The following is a 20,475-nucleotide window of genomic DNA, read 5'->3' as shown; positions in this document are numbered from 1 at the left end:
GCGTTGAGGTGATACTGCTAACTTGAGCACTTCCCCTTCCCCAACCACTAACTAGAACACAGAAAATAAAACCAAGGCTTCGAGGTACCCAGTACCCGTACAGGCCCTGGGTGTAGGAGAATGTGCTTCTTCACAGTGGCGCCTAGAGGCTCAGTGCACCCTTTGAAGTTTCTCCTCTCTCACTGCACCTACTTCTTGAGGCTGAGCTGGTCACAGTCAAGCTGGGATCCAGCACAGTCCAGCAGTTCTCAAAATGAAGTACTTAGACCACAGTGCATCAGAATCTCCTAGGCTACTTGTTAAATGCTAATTCCTGGCCCTGCCCCAGAGTTGCTGAAGCCAAAAGTCTGAGGGTAAAGCCCAAGATTCCTCATTTCTCATTAAGCTCTTTGGGTGTGATTACTAAGTGCCTGAAGTGAATTATTTCTGAACAAAATGGCTGAAGGAGGACAGGACATAGGCAGACAGACACAGTGCCCTGTGCCTCAAGACACCTGTTTATTGGGGACACAACTCTGCGACAGGGATGACAGTAATCGTACCAAAAATAGCGACGTCTACAGGGCCCCTGAAGGGGCTAGAAGGGTACAGTGCCCCCCACCCCCACCCATTGTACAAAAATAAACTCTCACGCCTATGGACCAGCAAAGACTGGCAGAGCGGCTCCTCAACAGGGACACAGCCCTCTGCCAGCCCTGGGACCCCGTTCTTTGATCCTCACCCCTGCCACTTCTAAGGCACTGTGACTCCCCTGGGCTGGGTGGGTAGCGCCCGCCCACCCTCCTACGCCCTCCACCCCCTCCACCTCTGGTCCGCCTGGGGCTGGGATATGGGTCCCACGCTGCCCCCTGCTGGCTGCTCTACCCAACTACCTCTAGCGCTCCCCCGCTCCCGCGGGGTAAGCTCACTAAGCTAACCGCCCCTAAGAGGGCTCCCTACCGTTCCTGTCCCCCCAGCCCCGCCTCTCCTGATCTCGACAGCCCGGGGCCCTCCTCCCCTTCCTGCGGAGGACTGGGAGGGGTCTCTCCCGACTGTACAGGGGTGTAGGACGGGGACGCATCGGCCTGGGGCGGCCTGCGGCCCCGAGCCCTGCGGCTGTGGTGCACTTGCAGGTGCAAGGCCATGAGCTCAGGCGCTCCAGTGGCGAAGGGGCAGAAGAGGCATCGGTGGAGGGCACCCCCCGGCCCAGCCTCGCCTCCTGGCCCCGCCCGCAGGGACAGGTCCAGGGGTTCGGCCTCACCGCCTCGCCCGTTGCGCAGGGTCCTCCCGGGGCTGGCAGGCTTCCGACGGGACCCCGGCGCAGCGCTCGAAGGGGGCCGGGGGTTCGCCGCGCCCTCCACCCAGGTCGCAGGCTGCGGAGCCGTCTTGGCTCCCGACGGCTGTGCGGAACCCCGCTGGGAAGGGGGCGGTGGCTCCGGGGGCGGTCCGGGGCCTGCTCCGCTTCTCTGCTCTCGGTGGTGGCGCTGCAGGTGATACTTGAGCGAGCCGGATTGGGTGCCTGCGTAGTCGCAGTGCGGACACTTGTAGGGGCGCTCGCCTGGAGAAACGGGTGGGACAGGGTCACAGAGGCACAATCACCGCTCACCCCCACCCACATTTCGCTCTAGGTACAGACCCCTCTGGACCAGAAGAAAAACAAAACAAAACAAAACAAAACACTGCCACCCCACCCCCTCTGATTTAACAAAGCAGCAAGCGGATCTGGTACCCCTCTCATCTCTCTTCCTGCCCTCCAATTCCCTCCCCACCCCAGAGACTGGTCCCCTCACCTGTGTGCACTCGCAGGTGCACTTTAAGGTGATGCGCTGAGCGGAAAGATTTTCCACAGAAGGGGCAATCCTTTCCTGTGGCTCCCCGGCCCCCTTCAGGCCGGGACCCTCCAACTAACAGCCCATTCTCTTCTGCAATACACACATTAAGGAAGTCAGAATGGCCCTTTGCCCTAACCCTATCGGGGCCATGCGTCCCCACACCCACCCTTTAGGATTCCTTCCCCTCCAGGCCCAGAAGCAAACAGTACATTTGAGGGAACCTGAGGGGGTGGATTTGTTGTGAGTGGTGCTGTGCCTGTGAAAAGTGGCCTCCAGGAGCGAAAAAAAATGGAGAATTAAGAGACAGGTCTTTTTAAAAGGAGGGGACAGGAGGGCAGTGGTGGCATCAGAGTGGGCCCAGGGTGTGGAAACCTTGGAGAGAAAAGACCCCTTACATACCCTGCGTGGCGGTGGACCTTGCTTGGGTCCCCGCGGCAGGCGCAGAGTGCCCTGGCCCCTCGCCTGGGCGGGGATGCAGTGAAGCCAGAGGGCCCAACGCCCTGCTCCGGGCCCAGGTCTCCTCCTCCGCCTCCACCACCTCCTCTTCCTCCTCTGGCTCCTCGGCGCGATGCCGGCGAGCCCGGGCCGGGAGAGTGGAGGGCAGTGGGCGGAAGCCTCCGAAGCTGCGGCCAGCCCCAGGCTCAGCGCCCTCACCATTGGGCCGGGCCTCGCCAGCTCGCAGGCTCAGATAGCCCAGGAGACTCGGAGGCTCACGGCGCTCTGCCGGAGTGGGTGCTGGGGCCAAGAGGAGCGCGGGGCCCAGTGGCTCATAGGCCAGCAGGCCCAGGTCAGGAGGCTGAGGGGCCCGGGCCGCCCCGGAACCAGGACCCGGGGCACGCAACGGGCCCAGCTTGCTGGCGTGCACCTTCATGTGGTTCTTAAGGAACCAGGGCTCCTTGAAGCAGCGGCCACACACGGGACACGCGTGATCGAAGGAGGCCTTGTGCTTGCGCATGTGGCCCTTGAGAAACCAGGACTGCGTAAAGCTCTGGCCACACACTTGACAGCGGAACTCCGGGGGTGCTGGGGGGTCCTCGGGAGCAGCAGGAGCGGGGGCGGGAGCTGCCTCACGTTCGGGCTCCGGCTCAGACTCTGGGACCGATCTGGGTTCAGGTTGGGGTGGAGGCTGAGGCTGGGGCGCAGCCGAGGAGGCCGCCAGGGGGCGCTCAGGAGCTCCGTGGGCCGTCAGGCTGTGATGCAGCAGCTCCTCCTCCTGGCTGGAGCCAAAACTGCACAGGCCGCACTTCCAGGGCCTGTGCAGGATGTGCAGGTGGCGTTCGCGCTCCGCCGCGGTGCGAAACTTGCCTTTGCAGAAAGGGCAACGGAAAGTGGACGACGAAGGAGCCTGGGGCCGCGACAGGCCTTCGGTGGCAGGGGTGGACTGCATGCCCCCTGAACTTCGGGCTCTCCCCAGCCGGGCCTCGCGCAGTAGCGCACGCTCCTCCAACTCCAGCAACAGGCGTGCGGCCGGGCTACGCGGGCGCTCGGGCTGGTGCGTGCGCAGGTGAGAGCGCAGCAGGGCCCGCTGCGCTGCGCGGTGGCCACAGTGCGGGCACTGGAAGGCCTGGGCGCCCGGGTGCGCCCGCAGGTGCAAAGCCAGGATAGAGTTGAAGCGGAAGCGCTTCCCGCATACAGGGCAGGGGAAGCGCCTTTCGCCTGCGCGACTCTCGGACCAGCCCACTGCTCCCATCCCTGGAGACCCGGCGCTCACGCCTGGCCCGTTGGAGTAGCGCTGCAGATCCAGTTCGCCGTCGAATGCTGGCGGCGAGGGCGCTAAGTGGCCGCCCGGGGCACGGGGACGTGAGCCCTGTGAAAAAAGATGGTAACAGTGCAAGGGGTGGAGAAGGGAGAGCTGTGGGAAAAGCAAGGGCGCAGAAGGCCAGAAGAACACCCGAGGGAGGGTGGGTTGGGGCCTGAATCAAGAACACCAAGTGCCCTTCCCACTCACCGTGGGGGAGGTGGGATGTGAATGGGAATTGAGCTGTTGGGGCCACAGACATAACTTCTAATAATGGGAGGTCAGAGAGAGAGAGAAACAGGGAGGGGGAGGAGTATAGTTGTAAGTACTTGCAGGTTCAAGCCAGAGCTTCTTCACTCACCTCCATGGACCCCCTTCACATTCTTTGGTTCTTGGGAGTGCAGGGAAGAGGAGGAGGAAAAGCTGCTAGTGAAGGCAACAGGTGCTGAAGAGCTAAAGCAAGGGAGACAGATTTGGAGGAAAAGATGAGCCCTGGTTTTCAGCAGTGGAAAGAGGCACCCCCAACCCCATACTCTTAGCACTCTTAGCTGAAACCTATCCCTTCATTCTCCTTCCTTGTATCCTGAGACAGGAGGGGACTACTGTCTTCAAAACTTGTACTCCTTGATTTGCCCAGCCCACAGGCTCCCTGATAACCCAGCTGTCTTCCCCCAAATTATTCATTTTACATGCTTAGTCCAAACCACCACCACCACCACCACCTCTGCCACTAACCACCACCACCACCACCACCACCAACTACCACCACCATCACCACCCCCTGGTGGTGGAAACCATCACAATACACCCCTCTCTCATTTAAGTCGGGCTATACAGCTTGATGAGCAAATGGGGTGGGCCTGCCATGCTCCCCAGTTATCCAAGTGGGACTAGTTGCTCTCAGACCCCTAACTGACCAGCCAGCCAAACAACCTTCCATACTCCACAGTCCTTCCTTCTGCCCTTATCCTGTCTTTTCCCCCTCATTCTCCCTCCCTCCGCCTGGATTCCTGATCCATTCATTTCCATTCATTACAGAGACTCATTCATGCATGGGAGAGAAACACCTCCCAGCAGCAGAGAGTCTGGAGACAGACAGAGGGGGAGGGGCATGAAGGGGGAGAGAGCCAGAGGGAGAGGGAATGAAGAGAGAGTTGGGGGAGGAGTGGAAGTTAAGGGGCTCTGCTGGCCTGGGGAAGGGGTTAAAAACTGCAAATACCGGATAGGATTCATCCCCGTGTTTCAAACCTTGGAGCCTGCAGTTTGATGGGGCATCTCAGCCCCTTTGTCCAGGGCTGTTCCGAGGCAGGCTTTCCTCCTCTCTGCAGGGGAGAGGCTCCCTCACACAAGAGGAGGATTACACTGGCTCTGAGCTCAAGAGGCTGGAGTGAGGGACGGGGGGCGGGGCTGGGCCATCTGCACAGATAGGGGCTCAGCACATGCTCTGAGCAGGAAAGGGTTAAAATTCTCCAGGCTGAAATTCCCTGGGCCTGGGATGTGCAGAGCTCCAGTTCTAAGGAAGGAGAAGAGCACTGAGAAGATGGGGGGGGGGGGGGGGGGGGGCGGGGAGGAGGGCTCTCCTGATTCTAAGCTGCAGAGGTTAGCATTAGGACTTAGAAACAACCCCAGAATTAACATTCATAGAAATAGGCCTGAGAGGACAACCAGAAGTCAGCCAGCCTAACTTCCTACTTACATATAGAATTGTGTCTGGTCGAGGCCAGATGAATGTAGACCTAACCTATTTTTCTTGCCTGAGATAGAAAGAATATTTGAGATATAAAGAACTTCCTTACAATAGCCATTGTGAAACTGAAATGGGTTACTGAGAAAGAAAAGGACTCAAGCATTACTTTGCTTAAGGATCTTTAACAGAAGAGAACTGGGCCAGGAGTCAGCCCTGCTTATCAGCAAAGAGAAAAGCCTCTGGAGGTCCAAGCCTTCTTTAATTTTTGACATTTAATGAATGTGATAAGAGTCTATGAAGGGGCAGGTACCTGTTACATGTGAAATCTGGGTTAAGGGAATTTTATGAACAGGAGGTTGACTGGCAAAGTGTCCTCATCCAAGGGTCACTAAACAACCTCCACCACCATCTTTAATATTTGCATTTCTGTAGTTCCAAATTAGAGCATCCATGGTCATCTTCTGGATCCTCCAAATAAACCCCTTTCCTGAGACTAAGAGCCCAGCTAGACTCAGTGAGTAGTGTCAGGAAAGGTGAATTAAAGAGTAGGACCAAGGAGTACAGGCTATTGTGGGTCCAGTCTGACTATTAATAGCCCTGCAACCTTCAGTAAATCACTTAACCTCCCAGTTTACTCATCTGTAAAACAAGAAGGTTGAACTAATTTATACTGATGGTCCCTTCCAGCTTGAAAATTTGTGGTTCTGAGTCACAGGACTCTTCTGGACCCCAGAGGGATGTTGAAATAAATGGTCATCCCTTCAGTACCATGGAGAGTGCAGTGGGCTACCAGAGGAGCCACTTTGGCCACCTCAGTACCATAGAAAGAGCTAGGAAGTGCTAGAAGGGCCACATTTGCCATTTTAGCACCACAGATAAAGCACTGAGAAAAGCTAGAGGATTTTTAAAAATTCCTATCTGGGAACCATGGGGAAGCGGGCCGGGGGAACAGTGATACCAGAGGGATTATTTTGGCCTTTTGGATGTCACTGAAAATAGATAAATGTAATAGAAAATAGATGTAACTAGAAGAATTTTAATTAGCTATAAGGAGTGTCCTGACAGTTACAGTTTGTACATCCTGGAATGAGTTACTGAGGCATCGTATTTGGGTCCATCACATTCTGTTGCTCTCCTGGGGATTCCCGGAACATCCTGGTGTACAGCCAATCTGGTATATTCAGAGGAAGCAGATGGTGGGGGAGGGGGGGGGGGGAGGCTGGGAATACTGCATGGTCATAGCTGACTAACCTATGGGCACATATTCTGATTCTGAGAAGATTCTAGGGCCCCTAAAACTGCCTATAGGACAGCAAGCAAAATACCTCATGGGAGGCTGACCTCATATATAAGGCAAGTAGAGCAGGAACAGGGCAAAGTCTCCTTCTCCAAAACAAAACAAAAACAAAGACTTGCTTTGCACATAGCATTTTCCAGGTCAGAAAAAAAAATGATATATAAGAAGGCCCAAATTGAAGGTGAATTCCCAAACAGGGTACCCCAGAGGGTAGCCTCAAATCAACAAAATCCACTTAGACACCTTCCTAGGCCCAGTCAAGACCTCCTGAATCATCTCCCCACCAAAGCAGGTCCTAGGCATGTGATCCCATGAGTTTGTGTTTGTTTGTTTTTCAATAGGAGACAGCACTGACAGGGTCCAAGATCTATGAACTGGCTTAGAACCCAGATCATGCATGTTTTGCCTGTGAGCAATAATTAGAGTTTTCTATAGTCAAGCCCTAAACACCATCCACGAGATTTGGCCAGACAGTAGTACTGACCTACTTTCCACTCCCACTGGGAATCAGGGGTTATCTGGACCTTATTTGGGTTCTATAGGGATATAGGGCTAGGGCTAGGGATCATAATTCCTTCTAAAGTAACAGGCCAATTATTTTTATGTGCTAGGAAAGCTGGTGGGGAAGGGGGATGTGGACCATCAAACCTTAACCGAGTTAGGGAAGAATGGAAGGGTTGGTGAGAGGAGTCTTAGAAACAAGGTCAGGTACGAAGAAGCATCTGCTGACTGAAGGACCTAGAAGATTGTCCTTCAAGTCTGTGGTTCAAAAGTTTTTAGAGTCAGAGTGTAAGGGGCAAGGATTCAGGATTTCTGAGGTATAGTTGTAACTAAGCCTCTGTCATTGTTCATTTCTAATACTTGATGTTTTTCCCTCTGTTGAGAACCCTACACCTCCAAAGTCCACTACCAATTATGATTAACACTACACTAGATGACGTTAGAAAGAAAGAGAGCTTCTTAGGGGGTCTAGAGTCAAGATCACTTTTATCACACAACCACATGCCAGTAGCTCACTTTTATCGTCTCCTCTCCATGGCCTTCTGAACCTTACTGCTCAGGGAATTCCTCTAAATTGACCCCACATCACAGCATGCCCATCTTTTACGTTGAGTCCTTGCTAAAGCTTCCTTCCCTCCATCCTCACTGTCCTGATTTGGGGGCATGGCACCTCAGTCATTGACTCCAAATGTGCAGCAGGAGACAAGAGGAAGGTTCACCTGCTGACCTACTGCCACCCCACCACACCTCTGGAATCTTATTCCAGAGGCATGTCCCAACTTGACCCCTCTTCTGAAAGTTCTAGAGAACCTTGATTTTGGGGAGGGGGCATAGAGCCAACCCTAAGTCCCCTTACCTGGAGCTGAACCTAGAAAGGTCAGAGCCTTAGCACCCATATGAGCCTCAGTCCTCAGATTAGGGGGTGGGGGGAGTGGGCAAAAGAGCCTCTGGGAAAATCTCCCTCCCAGAAGTAGGTTGGCAAGTAGGGCAGGACCTGTGATCCTGCACAAGAGATTCTTCCAGCAGCACCCCAGTCCCCTCCCGGGGAAGATAAGCTAGAAGGATGATGGGGGGGGGGGGCAGGGTTGGGAGACTGGGAGGCCAGGGCTCAGCTACCCGGGCCGGGAGAACAAAAGCTGAGTTGCAGCCGCCTCCGCCGCTGCCGCCGGCCGAGCTCTTTGTGACACTTTGTTTGGGACGCAGAGAGGGAAGCACCCCCCATCCTCTCCCCTCCCCCACCCCCCCCCCCGCTCCGGGGAGAGTTTGGGTCCCTTCCCCCTCTTCCATCAGCCCTACCTGGGCCGGGGGGCGCTCATCCACTCTGGCTCCCGGCTCAGCCGCCCTGCACCCCCAGGCCCCTCGCGCCCTGCCTTCGGGCCCCTACAAAGACGCCCGCGCGCCCCCCCCCAACGCTGGCCTTTCCCCTTTGGTGTCCGCTTTCCCGTCTTCCCCACCTGGCCCCCCCCTTCCTCGAGGCCCCCCAGCTCTCCGGGCTTCCGAAGCCGCCGCCCCCACCCCGCCCCCCCAGGAGCTCTGGGCGAAGTTTGCTTGGGGCCGAGCCGGCGCCCCTCCCCCGCCCCCGCCCCCTGCACCTGCTCCGAGCCGGGCGCGCGGAGCGGGCCCCCCCTCCGGGTGGGGGGGAGGGGGCCGGGGGCGGGGGCCGGGTGGCGGAGGGGGGGGGCCGGGAGTGGGGGGAGCGGCTACTCACGAGCCCCGGGCGGGCGGCGGCGGAGCGGGCGGCGGCGGCGGCGGCGGCGGGCGGCGGGCCGGCGGCGCGGGCGTCAGCGTTACGTGGGGCCGGGGGAGATGCGCCGGGCCCCGGCCCCCCCGCCCCCGGCCCGGCCCCCGCCCCCTCCCCGGTCCCCCGCCCCCGGCCCTGGCCCGCATTGTGTGCGGCGGGAGGCGGCCCGGCCATTAGCATGCGGGGGGCGGCGCGGCGGGGCTGGGAGCCGCGCGGGAGCGGGAGCGGGGCTCTGGCTCCGGGGACAGGGAGCTGGGGACCCCGGGAGCCGCGAGAGGCGGCCGCCAGGGGCGGGGTGCGGGCAGTTTGGAGACTGGGGGCGCTGTCGGAGGGAGGGAGGGAGTGAGCGGGGGTGGGACGCACAGACGATTCCAACGGGAGACTGGAAGAGATTTTGAAAGGTCATCTCGTCCTTCCCCCAGCCTCCAAGCCGGACTGCCCCTCCCACCCTAAACCCGGACATACCAGGGAAGGAGTTGGCTCTGCCGCTCTTTCTGCCCCAACATGCACAGACTCGGGAAGTTCTTCCTGGGGTTTTATCTCAAAGCCTCTCCCTTACAATTTCTGTCTCTCTTTTTGGGGAGGAGGAGGAGGGGCGATTATAGAGATAGTTAATGTCTGCCGTATAAGAAACATTATTAAAGTTACTCTTCGGTCCTTTCTGTTCTTGATAAACAATTCCTGCTCCTTCCTCTCGAATTCTCTTTTCCACTCCTTAAGTCACTTTAATGGCTCTTCAATACAACAAATATTTACTGATTGCTTACTAAGTGCCAGGCACTATGCTCAGCACTGTGGGGGATGAACATATGAGGGGGGTTGTGATACCCTCCCATGAGCAGACTGTAATCTAGACGGGGGCTACAAATTTGTAAATAGTACACTCAGATTTTATCAGTATTTACCGAATGCCTGTTTACATATTTAATAGTGTAGAATCCTTACAATAACACTCTGAAATATAATCAGTCTGCATATACAGGTAAGGAGAATGAAGCTGAAGCGTCTCTTTCCACTGGCCTACCAGCTCAGGGATCATCAGAGCAAGCCTAACATTTCAAATTCTGTAAGGCCATTGCCACCAAATAGAATTAATGCACATGGGGACTGAAGAGGGAGTAGACACACAACTTCTCCAAATCCCTTTAAGTGTGATTCCCACTCCACAGGAAAGAAAAGTGGACACAATGCTCCAATGAGTGTTGGACCAGCACTAAGCAGGACAGAAGTGGCTTTCAAAGGGCCGCTTGCCATCCAGGACCCTGCCTCTTGGTACTAACTCCCAGGAGTCTTCTGCCCAGTCTTCTACCATCAGTAATAATAATGATAATAGCCACTAACAATTGTTGAGCACTTATGTGCCAGGTACTGGGCTGAGCTAGTTCGTTGCATTTTCTTTTAATACTCAAGGCAACCCCTTGAGTATTGTATTGAGATCAGTATTATTAACTTCCCTTTATAGATAAGGAAACATTAAGTAATTTGCCCAAGGTCACCCTGGTAGATCTGGGATTTGAACATAGGTTCGGTTTTCTTCAGATCTCAGGCTCTGCACCAAGATGTGTCTTTCCTATTTTTGCTCCATAGAGTATATATTTGGGGCTAGCTGGTTCTGCTTCACACTGTAGAAATAAATGCCCCCCCCCAACTTAGCTTCTGAATAAGCTTTTAGTATACAGGCATCAGGCACATCAGTGTGACCTCGTCACACCACTGATGGTTATTAAGTACCCTCCACGAGTCAACAACCTCTCATAGCCATATCATTAGCCCCCTTTTTATCACTCAGGTTGAACAAAGTGAGGTTCAAATAGGTAGAATAGTGTATCCAAGTTCACACAGCTGGGAGTGACAGAGCTGAGATTCTAGTCCAGGCACCTGACTGCAAGGCAACTTCTGTCTCTCAAAAATATTCATCAGTAGGGGTGCCTGGGTGGCTCAGTCCGTTGAGTGTCCAACTCTTGGTTCTGGCTCAGGTCATGATCCCAGGGTCATGGTATCGAGCCCCACATTGGGCTCCACTCTGACAGCATGGAGCCTGCTTGGGATTCTCTCCCTCCCTCTCTCTCTCTGCCCTCCTCGGCTTGCACTCACACTTGTGCACCCTTTCTCTCTCAAAATAAATAAATAAATTTTAAAATTAACTTAAAAAATATTCATTGGTGTCCTTCCCAAAACTGACCATTTAGGGACAATCTTTTATACATATCTAGCTGCAAATTAACACTGAGTGAGAAACAATCCCCACTATAAGTAGGGATCCCCATCTACTTAGTATCCAATCCAAAGTAAATCCTTCAAGAAAGGAAGGAGAGAGGACAAACTGTCCAGAAAGTGAGAGACAGGAAGGCAGGGGAATTAAACCTTGCCTGGTCTTGAGACAAATCTGCAAGTGGTAATGACAGGGGACCAAACTAGACAGTAATATGGGATTTCCCTAGAAACAGCCGGTAATTTGAAGAGGAAGCAAACAAACAAACAAACAAACAAACAAAAACCAAACAAGGGGAGGAGAAAGATTAGATGGAAATGTGGGGAAACTGAGGCCCAGGGTGGTAGTGTCCATGGGGATGAGGTGAATAATCAGAAGACTCAGGATGGGCAGAGAGGGGGGCAACAGGAAAGGACAGAGCAAGGCAGGAATGAATTGCCTTGTGGAATGAACTGAGGCTGGGTTTGCCCATGGCCACTCCCTGGATCCTTAGGCCTTCATGGGGACCTTTGCCCCACCACACCCAGCCCTGACAGCCTGTCTCTGCCAGCACAAGTTTATTGTCTGCTCTAAGCTACCAGACCCTGCTAGGAGCTCCAGGCCAGGCTGGGCCCCATCTCCTTGGAGTAGCTCCTTCAGACTAGGTAGGTGTGAGGCCCTGAGGCTCAACTCCCTGGATATTGGAAGCGGGCAGAGGGACAGCTCAAAGAGATATTGCTGCATGTGCTATCTCCTGCTAGGTGCCATAATGCATTTCTCCCAGCCTAGGAAGCACTGAACTCCAGTGGTCAAGGGAACCATGGAGGAGAGAGCTGCTCAGCGGGAACAGGAGAGACCCAGTGTTCGTCTGGAAAAGCTACAGCACTGGGCAAGGCACAGGCAGAGTGGGCACCTCTTGGTGCTGGCGGTGAGGCCAGGCTGCCCTACCCCAAGCTTCAGCATGCCCACTTGTATCCCAATTCAATTCCGTCCATGTTTAGGGAGCACCCACCATGTGCCTGAAACTGTGCTAGGCTCTGAGTGGGAGGAGGGTGGAGAAGGCATAGAACAATGAAGCAGGACCCTTAATCTCTAACTAGCTTCCATCATGTGGGGAAAACACATAGGTAAGTAACTAAAATTGGACAGGAGGCAGAAAATATTAAATAATATCCCATTCCTTTACTTGTCCTTGGTTGACTACTTTCTGCCAACATGCATTCCTCCCAATTGCTGATCTCTGGATCCCCTTCAACTCCCCTGTGTCTGGCCTCCAGGTGAGCCAGCTATGGCTGGCTGTGGCTGTGATGCCCTTTGCTGTCTCTGTTGCCTGCCTGAATTCTGCTTGTCACATGGCCACGGCGCTGCCACTTGTGCCTGGGGCTTTGGTAAGACCCACCACAAGGAAGGGTGGAAGGAAGATCCTGGAAGCCCCTCCCTAACGGGGCAGAGCTCAACATTTGCCTTTCTCAACATTCAGGGTCTCCTCACTGGGATGGTTACCCTTGAGCTGCGCAGATCACCCCGCCTCTGGAAGGTGAGAGGGGAAGAGAATACAGCACTGTTCTCCAACACTGCCCCCCACCAAACACACACACACACACACACACACACACACACACACACACACTCACACACACACGCAGGACTCGGCCCAGGAAGTGGATAGATGTTAACTAATCCTGTCAGCTCTCTGTCCCTGACTGGCCTAAAAGGAGAGAAAGCAAGAAAGTTAGAGGGCTGATGGCCCTGTTTGGAGGTGGAGGAATAGGAGCTGAGTTTTGTTTTGGGGCTAGGCTGTAGGTGGGGCTTGGGATTGCAATGAGTCCCCTAGGCTGGGCAGAGCTGAGCTGGCTCACTGGCAGGTGCAGGCCATGATGATACTCAACATCTTCAATCTGATCTTGGGCTTCATCGTGGTGGTGGTCGAGGTGATGAAGACAGCCTTGGGGCCAGCCCCAACTGCCCCCTCCCAGGTATGGGTGAATAAAGAAGGTGGGAGGATGAGGAGGCAAGAGGAGATGGAGAGGGAAAGGGGCAAGAGCAAACAGGTGCTGGGTCCCCTGTAGCATTCTCAGCCCTGTCTACCTGCAGCTGGCTGGCTTGCTGGTGGTGGAGCTCAGTGCTGAGACCTTCACCTTAGGGGGAGTGCTCCTCTCAGCACACTCCCTATTCCTGCTGAGCCAGAGGAAGCCAGGATGCTGCCGGACCCAGAGTCTGCACTACCAGGAGTTGCAGGAGGTATTCAGGGCTTGGAGGACAGTATGGAGCAGTTAGCTAGCAGCTGATTTTTTCACTGGCTATTGTGGTCAGTGGCACTTAAGGGAAAACCATGGGGTTGGTGGGAGGTGGAGAGGGAGAAGGAGTTGTAGCCAGAAACTGGTTTTCTGGTTTTAGACGTTTCTCTCATAGTGGTGGGTAAGAGGGAGCTGGGCATCTAAATGCCTGGGACTAGAAATGTGGGACAGCGTTAGGAAGCTGCCTAAAAGGAAGGACTATTGGAACAAGAAAAAATGGAAGAACAGGAGGAAGTTGTTTCTGTCTGGGATTCCCCCCTTTCTCACCCCTACAGTTTGCTCCTCTCACACCTATCTGGCTTTTAGGGTCTCTCTGAGTTGGAGGAAGTTGCTGATTTGGAGAATGGCCCCACGGTGGCTAGCACAGCAAATGGAACAAATGAGTGAGCTGGCGAGGGGAGGCAGAGAAGTCCTGCTCTGCTACCCGTCAGGAGCAGTTTCCAGACCCTCTTGTCCCCACTCCACAGAACTCAGAAGCTAGATGGAGTCAGTCCTCTGAGACCTACATGAAGTCCAGTGGAGTGCCTTCAATTTCATTCGGACTCGGCCCCTTTCTCTTCCCTTCCTCGCTAGGAGAAGCTATACCTAAACCAGAGTATTCCCTCACCTCACTAGCCTGAAAAGCTGCCCGCCTGCAGGACATCCTTAAGCCAACTTTCAGCTGTACCCACTTCTCCCTTCCATCCTTCCCCTCCTTACCCATAGCCTCCCCATACAGCTTCGCATCTGTCTCATCTCACTTATTTCTCTTCTTTCCACATTTCACAATCCCATACTCCAAGCCCGGGTTCCCGTATGCGTCCACTCTTGGAAGTCAATCCACGGGGGCTTTAGTTTTCTCTTTCGATCCCGGTCCCTTCTACTCTAACAAAGACTACGAGTCCCAGGATGCCCCTCTGCCCCTGGCCTGATGGGAAATAAAGAGCCTTCCCTCCGGGATGGGGGCGCTGTACATCTGCTGAGTGACGCCAGGCGCTGTAAGTCGGGGCCTAGCCGAGAGTTTCCTCGGACGCGACCACTGGCCCTGGGTGCAGGGAGGAGCCGGGCGGGTTATCCTGCGCGGGGGCGCCGCGGCCCCAATCACGGCAACTGAGAGCTGACTGTGGGTCCACAGCCCTCCCTCTGGCAGCTTCGGGGACGAGCTGGGGCTGGGAGCTGGCCCTCGGCAAAGCTGCGTGCCCCAAATGCTGGCGCCGCGCCCCCTCCCATAGAGCCCAAATCCAGAGTCCTGAGACTTGGAGCGCGCGCGAGAAAGGGGTTGGAGATGATGAGTCAGAAGCCCAAGGCCCTTCTCGTCCCCCTCCCTTCGGGCCCCGGTGCCGGACGAGGACAGGCGCGTGGGGCAGACGGGTGGACGGGGCAAGAAGAGGAAAGGACGCGGCGACCCGAGCTAAAATTTTCCCGCCTCTTGCGAGCACGCCGGTGTAACGAGCCCGCGTTGCTGCCACCCTTTCTCTCCAAGGCGGGAGCGGGACTGCGCAGGCTCAGCCCCTCGCAGCCCCGCCGACCTTTGATCCCGGCTGCGTCCGGTTGCTGAAGCTCTGGTTGGGCTCAACCCCCACAGTTTATGACCTTTGCACGTGTGCAAAGATGACAAGCTCAAGTGGGCTTGAGAAAAGCCCAGGAAAACTGGGAGACCCAGTAGCACCAGCCGCTAGAGAAACTAGAAATTGAGCACAGCTGGAGTACTAAGAGAACTCACCCCAAATTCACATAGTGCCCAGGATGGGTGTGCGCCTCACACTCATTTTTGTTCCCACTTGAGAAGGCTTCTTTCCCTAGAGAATGCTGCTTCTCCGAACTTAGTCAAGCCCAGGCATCAGTGAGGAAAGAGCGCAGCCTGGCTGCCTTGCCCTAACATTGCAGTGGTGCCAGCGGCAGAGCTCCTGTTTGTGACACCTTGGGAGTGGTGATAGTCGCCCTATGACAAGGTTGTGTGAGTACTAGTGGGTGGAGACAGTTCTGGAATTAGGCTCTTGAATGGAGAAAACAAGATCTGGGCCTCCCCCTTCTCCTCCCAGTCTAACCGCCACAATAATGCAGAGCTTATGTGTGCAAGACTCCGAAAATTATTTTCTTCGAAGTCAGAAGATGGTGGTGGATGAGGAAATTGGGGGTAAACACACACACACACACACACACACACACACACACACACACAATTCACTGTGTCTTCCAGATAGGATTGACAGCTTTTAGTGATAGGATCAGAAGTCTAGGAATTCTGGTTCTTGGAGAAGCTCAACCACTGTACAAATGAACCTTATCAGTCAGGTTAGGCTAGGCTTTGGTAATAATGCGCCAGTTTTTTTCTTCCCTTAAGTAAGCTCTGTGACCAGAGTGGGGCTTGAACCCACAACCCTGAGATTAAGAGTCACATGCTTTCCCTACTAAGCCAACCAGGCGCTCCCAAAATGCCCAAGTCTTAATGGCTTTCAACCACAAATGTTGGTCTCACAGTACATGTCTAGAGTAGTCTGGCAGTGAGCTCTACTCTTTAGAAGTTACTCAAGGTACCCAAGCTGTTAGAGCACCACCATTTTGAGATCCTACCTAAATCACCATGAGACTTAGAGTTCCCCACCCCCACCCGAGTGAAGTAAGCATGAGTTGTTCATGGGCTCTTAAATGCTTTTGCCTCAACAGGACATACACCACTTTCACTCACTTCATTGGCCAAAGCCAGTCATATAGCCACACCCAACTTGAAGAGGGCTAGAAGGGCAATCTTTTCAAATGTCTGGAAGAAGTGAAGCAGAAATATTTCATTAAAAGGAAGAATGTTAAATCATTTGTGGTGATTCTTGAACAGCTTAGCAGCTGGAACTCATCCATTCCAGCAATTATGCCTATATCTACCTCTAATTTTTTTTTTTACATGAACCACTAAATGCAGTTCTTTTTTTTTTTTTTAAAGATTTTATTTTATTTTTTAAGTAATCTCTACACCCAACATGGGGCTCGAACTCAGAGACCCCAGATCAAGAGTTGCATGCTCCACCCACTGAGCCAGCTTGGCATCCCTAAATGCAGTTCTTCATAGAAACTTTTCAAAAAAATAATTGGACTGGGATCCCGGAACTTTAGATTCTGGTTTTGTTGTGTACATTTTGGGAAGTCAACCTTTTGGAACTACATTTTGCTTACATGGAGGTTATAATCATAGTATTTATCGTCTCTGCCTTATTGGAATATCAAGGAATAACAAATAAATAAAATCACACATGGAAAAATACTTTGAAACTACAAGGCACTCCAGAGGCTGAAAATAAATTGCCTACAGGGTTATGGAGTAGCGTAAAGGAGTGAAAGAGATAGAGTATGAAGTAACAGGGATTGGTGGCAACTGTAGCAAACCAGAGAGCACACATTCTACTTCAAGATGTTCCCCTTTGGGGCGCCTGGGTGGCTCAGTGGGTTACGCATAGGACTCTGTTTCAGCTCAGGTCAGGATCTCACAGCTCATGAGATGGAGCCCAGCTTCAGGCTCCACACTGTCAGCAGATTCTCTCACACTCTACCACCCCCCCCACCGCCCCATCTCTCTCTCTGTCTCAAAAATAAAAAAAGACGTTACCCTCAGTTACCCTTACTCCACTCTACCCAATTATTGCAAATGTGGGACTGTGGGCCTGGTACTGGCATAGTTCCAATTTTCCTATAAAAGTCAGAAATCCTAACTTGTTAAATGTGAGCTCTTCTGATTTTAAAATGTTGAGGGGCATCTGGGTGGCTTAGTCGGCTAAGCGTCCGACTTCAGCTCAGGTCATGATCTCACGGTCCGTGAGTTCAAGTCCTATATAGGATTCTGTGCTGACAGCTCAGAGCCTGAAGCCCGTTTCTAATTCTGTGTCTCCCTCTGTCTCTGCCCCTCCCCGTTCATGCTCTCTCTCTGTCTCTGTCTCTCTCTCTCAGAAATAAATAAACTTAAAAAAAAATATTTTAGGGGTGCCCGGGTGGCTCAGTCAGTTAAGTGTCTGACTTTGGCTCAGGTCACGATCTCACAGTTTGTGGGCTCGAGCCCCCTGTCGGACTCTGTGTTGACAGCCTGAAACATGCTTCAGATTCTGTGTTTCCTCTCTCTGCCCCTTCCCCGCTCACACTCTGTCTCTCGTGTGAGACATAAATAATATAATAAATAAACAAATAAATAAATAAATAAATCGTTAAATTTTTTTTTTAATTTTTTCAATGTTGAGAACAATATTTTTCTTTTCAAATTGAGGATCAGATTCAGCCTAGAGTCTTTCAATTTTAGTCTCCTTGTTATTCAAACATATGATGGGAATTCAGGTTTTGGGTGTGCAATACACTTCTTGTAGGCCTTCGAGGTCTTTTCTGAAATTCAAGACTCTTGGAGAGACATTGTGTTCTTAACCTTTTTTTTCTTTTTTTTTTTTTTTTTTTTTTTTAAATCAATATCTCTCTACAGCATTAGTTCTCAGGGAGGGGGCATTTTGCCCACTAGGAGTTATTTGGCAATGTCTAGAGATATTTTTAGTTTTAACAACTGGTGTTGGGGGCAGGTGAGGGGTTAGAATGGAAGGAGCATTAGATGATTAGATGAGAAGTCAGAAGATCAGAGATTTAGTCTCAGTGTTACTAATGCCCCTTCCATATGCATTATCTTCTCCCAGCTGCGAATGAAGATGGTCTGAGACATCCTGTGATCTTCATTATTCTCCCCCACACTGCTTGTCTCCAGAGTCCTGGCTGCTGCGGGAAAGCATTCTGCTTTGCTACAATGCTTCCCAGCAATCACCCTTATCACTTTGGCAGCCTCTGTGAAAGTCACTCATATTTTACTTGAATTACTGCCTATTGGAACTTCACAGAAAGAAGTGACTGTGACAAGGTTCCTGCTGACGTCAGTTTTTCAAGGCCTTGACCCCTATCCCTTGCTTTAAGCACTGTAGAAATGATCGATTCACATGTGGCTTCATATGCAGCTGAATTCTGTGGTGATTGAGAAATTCTCCGTGTTGATGAATTTTGCCCTCATTTCTTTGAAATTCAGTCATTTTTTTCTGGCCTTGAATACAGATTATAGACAACAGACGGTATCTCCCAAATCAAATATCTGCTTTTGCAAATGGTTTAGGGTTTCTGTGCTGGGCTGTGTCCTCTGCTGCCATCTCGTGGCCTCTTGGCTGCCCGGGTCGAGGTCTCACAAAGAGCCTTCCCGCAAGGTAATGGCGTGTGGCAGGGGCTCAGTTGGAGAAAGAACCTCTTCAAGCAGCAAGATGCTCCCCATATCCCTCCCCTGCAGCGGGTCCACCAGGGCCGAGGCACCGTGGCCTGGCGGGGAACCTGGACGCGGCGAGCAGGCGGGAGGCGCAGGGCCCTTCCGTGTCCTCCTCACCCCAGCAGGCCTCCGTGTCTGCTCTGCGGGGCTGGACTTGAGCCACCGTCAACTACCCAGGAGTAATGGGAGATCGCCTCGCCTGCCTGGTCGGATGAATGATCCGCAGCCTCTTGCCTCTACCATCCCAGGGCTGGGATGTTCTTAATCTCAGCGAGGAGAGATTACCCCGTTGGGTTTCTGGATTCCTTTTTCTTGGCTAGGCCCATTCGGTGTTGCTTTGTGTCCACGCTTCATCTTGGCTTGCCCAGCCCATGCTCCTCCAAGTTCGGTATTTGATTGACGGGTTTGAGCAGGACAGAGGCAGGGCGGTCAGTGTGAGGCAACATTTCCTATAAACATGACAGGATCTGTGCCCTGTACTGATCAGAGGCCCCTCTCTAGGGTACAGGGAATCTGGGCTACTTATGACTGAGCAGTGACTCTGCAAGAGGGGAAAGGCAGAAAACACTTTTAGTTTAGTTTTTTCATTATAATACTGTATTAAAAACATTCCAGTTGTTAAAGCAAATGTGTAGAACTGCCCCTCATGTTAGCCCCTCCCGTATACTTTCTGTATGTTCACCTTTTTATGGAGAGCCCTGATTGTACCACAACCCCATTACCCCTAACCCTAGAAGGGGAGGAGGAAGAGGACACCCTTGGTGTTTATTTTAACCAGCTTTCCCCCAGTATAAAAATTCAGGGGGAAGGGCCTCCTTGTATAATTTCTTAGGGCCTCACACTAGATGGCTTGCTACTAAGCCATCTGTGTGTAGTGCTTCTCTTGAAAATTCAGATGCTATTTACTTAATGGGAGTTGTCTTCCATTTCTTTTGTTTTTCCTTCTTTGTGTATATTTTTTCTGCCTTATTTCATTATTTTATACTCCATGTTATTTTTTATTCTACTTATCATCTGAATCTTCGGTTTATTTTCATTAGAAACTTTTCCTATATTCTGTCCAAAATTAATAAGTTCTCCTTGTTGATTCTTGGCTATTTTACCTTGCCTTTATAAAGTTTTCTTGTTTGGGGATGCCTGGGTGGCTCAGTCGGTTAAGCGTTTGACTTTGGCTTAGGTCATGATCTCATGGCTCATGAGTTCAAGCCCCTCATCGGGCTCTCTGCTGTCAGCACAGAGCCTGCTTTGGGTCGTGGGATTGAGCCTTGCGTTGGGCTCCACACTAAGTGTGGAGCCTGCTTGGGATTCTCTCTCACTCTCTGCCCCTCTCCCCTGCTCATGCTCTCTCTCTCTCTCAAAATAAATAAACATTTATATATATATCAACTGAATGATTAGAACAGATGACTTTTGGGGTGCATGGGTGGCTCAGACAATTAAGCGTCCAACTTCAGCTCAGGTTATGATCTCACAGTTCTTGAGTTCAAGCCCCGCGTCAGACTCTGTGCTGACAGCTCAGAGCCTGGATCCTGCTTCTATTCTGTGTCTCCCTCTCTCTCTGCCCCTCCCCCACTCATGCTCTGTCTCTATCTCTCTCTCTCTCTCTCTCTCTCAAAAATAAATAAACATGAAAAAAAAAAAAAAAGAACAGATGACCTCTAATTTATTTTACAACAGTAGGATTTGGTTTTTCATCAATGGTGATGTTTTTAATTGACACATCCATCCTCTCTAATTTGAATGCCTGGCCCTGGGCAAAATTGTAAAGTAAGGTGTAAAAGATTCCTCTAGTCTCTAGAACAGAGTTTATCAACCCTGATTACTGACATTTGGACCAGATAGCTCTTTGTTGTGAAAGGCTGTCCTAGGGAATGTAGAATGCTTAGCAGCAGCCCTGACCTCTAACCACTAGATACCAATAGCACCCCTCCCCCCCTCCCCCAGTTGTGACAATTGAAACTGTCTCA

General features: G+C 52.4%; 3 protein-coding genes across 8 annotated transcripts in view; 1 reads left to right on the top strand and 2 right to left on the bottom strand.

Moving 5' to 3' along the window:
- NDRG2 (NDRG family member 2) overlaps positions 1–6,061 on the bottom strand; it is an 83,953-nt gene extending 77,892 nt beyond the window's left edge. The window contains exon 1 of the mRNA XM_086710233.1: positions 6,039–6,061. The gene's annotated coding sequence lies outside the window, so the exon portion shown is untranslated. The remainder of the gene's footprint in view (positions 1–6,038) is intronic.
- ZNF219 (zinc finger protein 219) lies at positions 458–15,110 on the bottom strand. Of its 6 annotated transcripts, none has more exons than XM_086710225.1 (5): positions 14,966–15,110; positions 3,911–4,002; positions 2,211–3,618; positions 1,770–1,901; positions 458–1,537 (listed from the first exon to the last, which is right to left on the bottom strand). In XM_086710225.1, the coding sequence occupies exons 2-5, from the start codon at positions 3,914–3,916 to the stop codon at positions 936–938; spliced, it is 2,148 nt and encodes a 715-aa protein (XP_086566351.1). In that variant the 5' UTR covers positions 3,917–4,002; positions 14,966–15,110; the 3' UTR covers positions 458–935. The 6 variants fall into 6 exon arrangements, with proteins under 6 accessions (XP_086566351.1, XP_086566353.1, XP_086566349.1 ...); XM_086710227.1 differs by lacking the exon at positions 14,966–15,110 and adding an exon at positions 9,241–9,368; XM_086710223.1 differs by lacking the exon at positions 14,966–15,110 and adding an exon at positions 8,743–9,131.
- On the top strand, positions 11,680–16,018 carry TMEM253 (transmembrane protein 253). The gene is made up of 6 exons (XM_086710237.1): positions 11,680–11,894; positions 12,244–12,354; positions 12,447–12,503; positions 12,832–12,942; positions 13,061–13,207; positions 13,570–16,018. Exons 1-6 carry the CDS (start codon positions 11,787–11,789, stop codon positions 13,648–13,650), a joined length of 615 nt encoding a protein of 204 aa, XP_086566363.1. The 5' UTR covers positions 11,680–11,786; the 3' UTR covers positions 13,651–16,018.
- Positions 16,019–20,475: the final 4,457 nt, after the last annotated feature.

The sequence above is a fragment of the Puma concolor genome, chromosome B3 (assembly GCF_028749965.1).
Source record: "Puma concolor isolate L17-30 chromosome B3, mPumCon1.1.hap2, whole genome shotgun sequence".
Lineage (NCBI taxonomy): Eukaryota > Metazoa > Chordata > Mammalia > Carnivora > Felidae > Puma > Puma concolor.
The sequence above is the reverse complement of the archived record's forward strand: the minus strand, read 5'-3'. Positions and strand labels throughout refer to the sequence as shown.